The following is a 9449-nucleotide window of genomic DNA, read 5'->3' as shown; positions in this document are numbered from 1 at the left end:
ATACATCTCCGAAATTTTCATATAATAAATAGTCTTAATTGAGTTTAGCTCATATTCTCAATTGTTATATATCTTTTAGGTAATAATTTTATTGGTATTATTGTTATAGTGGACGTCGTCGCACCATCACTACATATTGATAATGACAGCACTCCATGTCGATCTAATTAATTGAACCAGGTTTTTAGATCTATATTTTCTTATTAGAAGTAATACTAGTCTTCTTGCACAGGTGTCGATTCGGGCGACAATATCCTCTACTTTTGGCCTTGTGTCTGTATAAAACATTATTATTATTATTATTATTATTATTATTATTATTATTATTATTATTATTATTGTGTGTGAGAGAGCAATGTATGCCATCAAAGTGACACAGGGGTACAAATATATGAAACCCAGTTCAGCCATCATGACTACCCGTCTGACAAGTGTGCACCGGCCACATGCGTCACAACCATATGCGCGCGACATGAGGATCTCATATCAATATAAACTGCGCATGGTCTTTTATGTTAGAATTTTGTTCAGGTCGAGTAGCCCATCCCGCTCAAAGTCTCTGAATTGGGTTTCTTTAGAGATATTGAAGGAAGCAACGATGTTTCCAGAAGTCTATTATTTAGACTGCACCAATTTTCTATCAACACATAGGTATAATGCTCCCTCACTACTTCCGCTTGTGATCAGAGATGCACATATGGTCATCCACTAAGAGACATGCTTAATTGATTAAAATCAAACAGCCGTGAAGCAAATCTCTGATATTGTGCAGAACATCTGTTGTAGCCCATCCTTTACATGAAGACAAATAGGTACATGATAACATTTCCAATCAGTTAACATCGGAAGCCATGAGAGCCACCGCCTGATACTGCACTAGGGCATTTATTATTATTATTATTATTATTATTATTATTATTATTATTATTATTATTATTATTATTATTATTCAGTAGTCTTATTTTTATGACGTGCTTTTACTGCACTACCGAGCGCAGCTCTGTGTGCTTTGGGTATGTGCTGTAGTTTTTTGTGATGCTCTTATAGTTACTGTATTGAAATTGCTTTACATAGGATATGTGCGGTACCTTGTAGTGCTCTTTTCTGTATGTTATATATATTCGTTATTCCTGGTGTTTTTGTTATGTATTTGTCTGAATATTTTTCCATCACACCAAATGCGCCCACTATGATAGGAATTGTTTCTGTTTTTAGATTCCACATTCGAGTTATCTCTATTTCCAGGTTTTTGTATTTTGAAAGTTTCTCCATTTCTTTTAGAGAAACTCTGTCATCTGTTGGTATTGATACATCAATTAGAAAGCATTTTTTCTTGATGATCTCTGACAACTATATCTGGCCTATTGGTCTTAATTTCTCTATCTGTGTGTATTGGCATATCCCAGAGTATGGTTGCTTTCTCGTTTTCTGTGACCTTTTCTGGCGTGCGTCTATACCATCTTCTTTTCTATTGTAATTCTATAGTATTATCATAGCTTCCAGTATATGTAGGTCCCAAGTCTGTCGTGTCAGTGAATATATTCCTTCTTAGCCAGGACTGGGCAGCCAGAGACAATATGATTTATTGTTTCTCCTCCATCTCCACATATTCTGAAGTTACTTGTTCTGTTTCTTTTCATTTTATGTTTTTGGTAATTTCTGGTGGGGAGGCTTTGATCTTGTGCTGCAGTTAAAAATCCTTCAGTCTCTGCTATGAGTCCTGAGTTTCTTAGCCATTGTTGGGATTTTGCTTTGTCTATTTGGATTTCATTTGTTTTACATTTGTTGTTTCTCATTTGTTGTTTCTACTTTTTCTTCATAGTTGTTAGACTGTATGACTTTTTGTTTGTATTTGTCAGCTTCCTTAAAAACTGAAAATAGATTTTTGTTTTGTTAGTGTTTTGTGGCTATTTGTATTAGTTTTCCTTGCTTCTGAAGTAGGTATTTTTGTAGTCCTATGGTAGTTATTTTGTAACAGCTTTCTAGCTGTATAATGCCTGTATCACCTTCTATACGTTGTATATATAACTTTTCTATATCAGATTTTGGGTGATGCATCTTAAATCCTGTCGTTATTTTTCTTGTTTTCCTGTCTATTTTGATTAGTTCATTTAGAGTCCAGTTAAGGATATTGTAGCTGTAACACATTACTGGGACTGCTCAAGTGTTGATACCTATTATCTTATTTTTCGCATTGAGCTCTGTTTTCAGTATTAGTCTAACTTGTCTATAGTATTATTTTTTATTTTCTCTTTCAGTTGTGTGTGTTGTATCTTACAGAGTTCATTGATTCCTAAATATTTGTATGTCTGCTTTGGTCTAATTCTTTTATTTCATTTGTTTGCTTTATCTAGTGTGATGTTGCTACTCTTAACTAGTTTTCCTCTTTTCAAGGTTGCTTTGGCACATTTTTCTAAGCCAAATCTTATATATATATTTCTTTGGTAAATCCATGTACTGTCTGTAGTAGTGTTTCCAGCTGTTTATCATTTGTAGCGTACAGTTTTAGGTCATCCACATATAAGAGGTGGCTGATTGCTTTCCCGTAACAGTTATATCCACATCCAGTTCTGTTTAGCATGTCAGATAAAGGTGTCAGTGCCAAGCAGAAAAAGGTTATTATTATTATTATTATTATTATTATTATTATTATTATTATTATTATTATTATTATTATTATTGATACACGTTTAGAAAACAGTTTTCTGGAATGATAATTTATTTTGTCATAGTGTTGATGTTCACCTTTCCATTTAGGTATATGAAGCGTCACAATTTGTATTTTGTTTGTGGTTGCTATTTTATCAGTAAAGTTTATAATGAAGAGGAACATTCAATTTTTAATTCTTGTATTAATTCCACCCAAGTTTGTTGTCATATTCAACGTTTCTAATACCAAGAGGAGAATATCATGTTCACTTGTGTTTATATTTTTGTTGATATAGTTCTGCCTCGAACTTTTTGTCGATATTCTGAAACTATTCTGCAAGTTGATTCGTTGTGTCTTGTCACTGTTTAATTTGTTTTGAATGCGTTAGGCATATCATTGAGATTTATATATATACTTATAAGCCTATTCTTTAATTTCGTTATTTGTGTTGGTATCTGGTTTTTTATTCGTTAATTATATATTCATTATTTGTTTTTTCCCTTTTAAATGTTCTTTTTAGATATCACATTGCTTTTAAATATCTATTTAAATTAGCTAACATGACCGAAGTTACTTCTAGATCTGTGCTACTTTAAGTTTGGATATTTTGTTAGTCTCATTTTTGCTGTGTAGTGTATCTTCATATTTTCATATTTTGATAGCTTTCTTTCCGAGATTTATATGGGGATAATTTTCCAGCTTCTCTTAAAGATTTATTAGCGTTCACTATAATTGAACTATGAGTTGTATTTTTTTGTCTCTTGATTCTTGAGATTAACATTTTCGAGATATGAATTATTTCCCTATTATTGTGAACCTTTATATACTCGAGTAAAGCCTTCCTTTTTATTGAAATCCCACAAATACAGGCCTAATTTGTTTGTATAATATGCATGGTACCGATACACCTTGAGATTATAAACTATTGAAACTACTAACTTAGTTTCATATTTATGTTAGCTTATGTGTCGTAGAAACATTTAGGGTATAATAATTGAAATGAAAACAGTAGAATTTTTGGTAAGAACTGGATGGTCGTTGAATAAACTCTAAAACGCTTTGGAAATAAAAGCTTTTCAGCATGAAATTAAATTTAGTTATTTACTATGTTAATATTTATTTCTACATTGTTTACATTATTTGTTAATTTAACAGAATCTGTACCAGAAACGGAATATTGGATAGGTAAGCATCTGAAAATATATGTTGAAATAAATATCAAATTATTTTGCTTCAAAAGAAACTTTTGAGCTTTAAACGCATTGACTATAAAAGTCCTTTAAAATTACTATTGCACTCCGTTACGCTTTTGTAAGAAATGCCTAGTTGGGGAATAGATTTGCCATGATTATAATTGTAATTTGTAATCCATACTTATTTACGGCTTGCATTATTTAAAAACATATATAAAAAGTTATATAGAATATTAAGTTCCTCAGTCTAAAATATTTAGTTTTGAACTTAAAGAAAATTCTTATATTTTCCATCTAGATCGACCTTATGCTGAACAAATTGGTGAGTTTATTTGGTTTTAGTGTCAATAATTACACACGATATTATGTTTTGAGTAGAAGGTAGCATAAATATTGGAGTTGTGCTTAAGTTTACAATTTCCTACAAATTCTAATGTGCCATTTAGAAAAAAAATATTATCTTTATATTATTTTATTTAAGTAATGGTTCTTTTTGATGCTATATATTTTGAAACATTTAATTAGGATTTTCAATATTTCGTAACATCATTTCAGAAACATTCATTGTAAATATTTTTCTATAATTTCTAAGCTAGATCTTTTATTTTATCTTCTCCTCATCATATTTGTAAGAGGTTTTCGAGTATGTTTAACTTATACATTAACATTAATACAATGAAAAGTTAATAAGTTATTTTATTAAATTCACAGAAATAATATCGGAAACCATAACTCGTGGAGGTAAGGAATCTTTCCAGTACATTAATAATTCAGCATTTTCTCTTTATCCTGTTACTGTTACAATAAACGAAAAGGTGTCCATTTTCAATTACTGTCCTTAACTGAATTGAAGCAGTGGTCTAACCTTGATGTTCTGGCGATCTGAACAGGTAGCCTTCTATATCTGCATTAATTTGCAATTGTAAAATTGTACTGTGCAGCATGTAGCGTTACTCAGTTTGTTGGGGACAAATATTTGTGTTTAATCAGTAAAGTGTTCGGCAGTGGCATTATATACGTGCATTCATGCCTATAAAACTCCGAGTAATGATTGCTTGAATCACTATTTCCTCACAAATATAAACTCTATGCAATGTACCAAGTGCTCTTCCCTATCGTTTATACAAATGCACGAATAGATATATCTATGGATAGATATATGGGTCAATTTAGTTTTGTATTTAGAAAAGTATGCATACATACAAAATAATTTCGCACTCATAAAGATACATTGACATGTAGACGCGCGTGCACATACACGAACACAAGTATTTACATGCATACACGAATTCATATATGCATGCACATCGACATATAATATGTCAATTTTTCTTCATTTTAATTATGTTTAGAAAAGCGGTCGAAAGTGGAAGCCGCTCATGGTGAGTGTATATTATAAAACAATGTTTCTTACTTCCAGTGTTGGCTATTTGCTTCTAATTATGAATTTCAGTGCCTGCATAACATGTCATCATTGAATTTAGATACATTCAAATATTTGATTTCTCTTATCTATACAACAAAATGTATTATGGCATAATCACAGAACGATGCTCTTCAGAAAAGTAATCAAAAAGACGATAATTCTCTCTAAAACATCTCTTCAAATGTGCTGCTTCATAATTTAAAATGCACTGTAATCCTCCATAACATATCCCTTCAAATGCGCTGCTTCATAATTTAAAGTCACAATAATCTTTCATAATCACATTCCTTCAAATGCACTGCTTTGTAATCTAAGGTACAACAGTCCCCCATAACACATCCCTTCAAATGTGCTGCTTCGTTGACATTTCTTGCTTGTATTATCCAAGTTTTGCCCTTTTAGTAAGTGTTGGTACAATTGCTTAATATATCCTCTATTTTAAAAGTATAAATGAATGACACGTGCTTCTGTCACGTTTCCTCTATTTTCATCATTCATTAGCCATTTCAAGTACAATCTGCTTAAAATATCTTATTATTGTGCTGACTGTATGGAGTTTAATAAGTTGTAAACTTTATAATTGCATAGGCTTAGATTAATTTAATTTCTTTTAGAGTTTTCGATATATTATTAATTAGAACCGACAGATTTAATAGAACGACAGATAAAATACCTCGAGGTATGTAGTTTTTGATATTCTAGATGCATTAGTGACATAATCATCTATGCTCGCCAGTCACAACATAAATATTGTGAATAATGCAAACAGTTGTAAATTGCAAAGGCGCGCGAAAAAGTGAAGCCGAAACAGAAAACACACACACACACACACACACACACACACACACACACACACACACACACACACACACACACACACACACACACACACACACGTATACTGTATGTGTATAGTTAGATGTAGGCCTACTACTGTATGAGAAATCCACGTAGATTATCGTTAACCTGTCAGTTTCTACAATAATAATTAGTCGACCATTGTATTTAGCAGTGTAACTAGTTATGATAAACAGACCAGATGCAGTGGAATTACGATAAACAACTGTATAAAAATTTAGACCTTACACTTCATCATTGCAGTTACTTGGAACTCAGTACTGGATCTTCCATGTGCATTTGGCTGCCTAACTGCAATCGTTACACAGATTAAATATCTCATCTAAAGTGTTCCTCTAATGATCCATAACGGTTGGGCATCCATGGAACAGCCAATGCTCAATACTAATGACCTGAAATTGTGAATCGTACATGAGAACTAAATTTTTATACTGTTGTGTGCGCGCGCGCGCGTATACATTCGTTTGGCTAAATATTTGAAGGATCTATTATGATTTACACGACTGGATTCATTGTGTAATAATCATTTTGTGTAAACGTTCTTTTATGGTCGCGTGTAATTTTATCGTGTTTTATCGAAAGTTACAAAATTTATAAAAAATTATTTTGGATGATATTTTCAACCACGATAGTTTTATGTAGCCTTATCTAAGAAGTGAAACAGACGTCGCTCTTCTCATAATATAAGCACTATTCATAATGCAATGATGTTTGAAATCAGTGAAGTATGACTTCAATGGGTATGTATGTATGTATGTGTGTATGCGTGTATGTATGTATGTATGTATGTATGTATGTATGTATGTGTGTATTTATGTACAACGTGTACTGGTAAAACTGTATTACATCTTGAAGTTTACATTTAAGTATTTAATATCTTTATTCATAAATGCACGAAAATCAGTTCTAATGTTATTAGATATTGTTACATTGACAAGTGTCTAAGCTATATTTTCAACATTACCTCAAAGTTATGTCACAGTAGAATGTACGTCATAATAGTGTCTATGATCTACACTGCATTCGCAATTGTCTCCGAAGTTGCTACATTATATAAGAATAAAAAACGTAATATAGCAATAAAAAACAGCAATAAAAACACGAGTGCCTTCAAAGTATTGACGCGTAAATTAATATTAGTTAATATGGTAAATTTGTAAACTATCCTACATGTATGAGATTATAAAAATATATTTTCCTTAACAACACTACGGTATTCATGAATTTCAAAACAATAGGAAAGTATATATAGATAAACAGTCCGTAATTTTACGTAGTCTAAAATATTACGTCATAATCTTATATTCCATATTCAGAAGAACCCTCTGAGGTCCGATCCACAGTTGGTAAGTGTCTTCTAATGAGATTTCACAAAAATAAACAACTGTATGATCAATAATTAACATTCAAGTTACAATTAAGTTACAATTTATTAGAATAAATATGTGCAGTATAATTTGCATAATTATGAACCAATACGTAAAACGTATGATATTCGATCTTATATTAAATATTGAATGTTGATGTCATTCATTGTAAGTTTACTGATGAAGCTGTTGTGAAAGTATACTGGATAGATAGTTCCGTGTCGATTCATTAATAGATGTTATTGAAAATCGTCTATTTAACATTTGTTTATTGCAACAATTAATGCAGACTATAGTTAATTGACTGCGTTGCTAATTTCACAGAAATTGTTACTGAAACTGAATCCCGTATAGGTAAGCGTCTTTGAAATATCTAAGTTTCATAAAAATGAATAGTTTTCAGAAGATATATACACATTCCTTCTAATGTAAATCATATTTTTGATAATGTCCTTGTGCAGTTATGCGAAATGATACGCACAAGAAATAACTCTAATTCTAACAAATTTTTAATATTTGTAAAAGAGTAAATAACAGACGTAAAACCGCTCAATACCTAGTAAAAACTCCAGAGTAACAGATTTTTGGATAAATGAAGACAAGGATTTTGGTTTTGTGTGAAATAATCTAGCAAAGTCCTTATTGTATTTTATTTTAAATTTTACCCAGAAAAACCATCTGAAATTGAATCTACAGTTGGTGAGTTTAATTTTAAACAATTTCACTGGCTTTTAATGTTTGGCTTCAGCGTTCATGTATAGCGGTGTGAAATCTATAATAACGCAAACGTTAAAAATATTCTATATCTAAAACACACACATTACACACACACACGCGCACACACGCACACACACACACACACACACACACACACACACACACACACACACACACACACACACACACACACACACACTCTCGTAGCAACTTACACACTAAAATCAGACGCATGCATATACCTTCATAAAGAGACTCCATACAATTACATAAAATATTAATTCAGTGACGATGCATGTATCATACAGTATTTGTATCGTTGTGTAGAAAACAGTATACAAAATTGTAAATGCACTACTTTAGTAGCTTTAATGTAAAGTTTTTAAAATATACATGGTATACATGGATATGTCAAATTTGTTTTTGATGAAGATGCCTGTAGTAATGCTGATTTTCAAAACGAGGTATTTGCATTCATAAAATTTGCTGTTTACTTTCTCTTCGTGCTTTATATATTTATATATTCTTTATATATTCTCTTTGGAGAATTCGCACGGTTCTAACTTGCAGCTGTTGGTGTAAAATATGTCTTCGTTTTGTTTGCTTTTGAAATTTTGGTGATTCTTTTATTCTGTTTTCATTTTCGTCTTTAAAATATCTTCAACATGATAGAAGGGAAAGTTATAGATGACTTAGATAATAGAATATTCTTCGTGAAAATCAAGAAAGCAAACGCATTTTTCGAAGTGTAATAGTCAGTCAGTTTTCACAACAGAAGCACAGATCTGCAATTTTTACCTACAAATATATAGATACGCGTGCGCGCACAAGCACACACACACACACACGCGTACACACACACTCACGTACACACACACACACGCACACACACGCACACGCACGCACACACGCACGTACACCCCCACACATACGTATGCGCATGCGCTCTCTCTCTGTGTCTCCACCGAGGTTGACCTTGCGTTTCATTCTTTCAAGGTCAATAAAATACGTACCAGTTGAGTATTGGTGTCGATGTAATCGACTTACTCCTTCCACTGAACTTGCTGGCCTTGTACCAAAATTTGAAAGCAGTATATATGTGAATGTATATATATATATGAATATACTACTAGACATATTTGTGTGTCTAAATATAAGTGTACGCATTCATATGAATGTGTGTATGTATATATATATATATATATATATATACATATGTACACACACACACACACTCA

The 9449-nt window shown here is 31.8% G+C and overlaps 1 protein-coding gene across 1 annotated transcript in view; it reads left to right on the top strand.

Moving 5' to 3' along the window:
- The window catches only part of LOC106869541 (obscurin), a gene marked incomplete at its 3' end in the record, with an annotated part of 380350 nt that overhangs the window by 120774 nt on the left and 250127 nt on the right, over positions 1–9449 (top strand). Inside the window, exon 22 of the mRNA XM_052970280.1 lies at positions 8164–8193. Within this exon, the coding sequence (XP_052826240.1) occupies positions 8164–8193 (30 nt within the window). The remainder of the gene's footprint in view (positions 1–8163; positions 8194–9449) is intronic.

This window comes from Octopus bimaculoides, chromosome 1, assembly GCF_001194135.2.
Source record: "Octopus bimaculoides isolate UCB-OBI-ISO-001 chromosome 1, ASM119413v2, whole genome shotgun sequence".
Lineage (NCBI taxonomy): Eukaryota > Metazoa > Mollusca > Cephalopoda > Octopoda > Octopodidae > Octopus > Octopus bimaculoides.
This window is presented reverse-complemented; position numbering and strand designations above follow the sequence as displayed.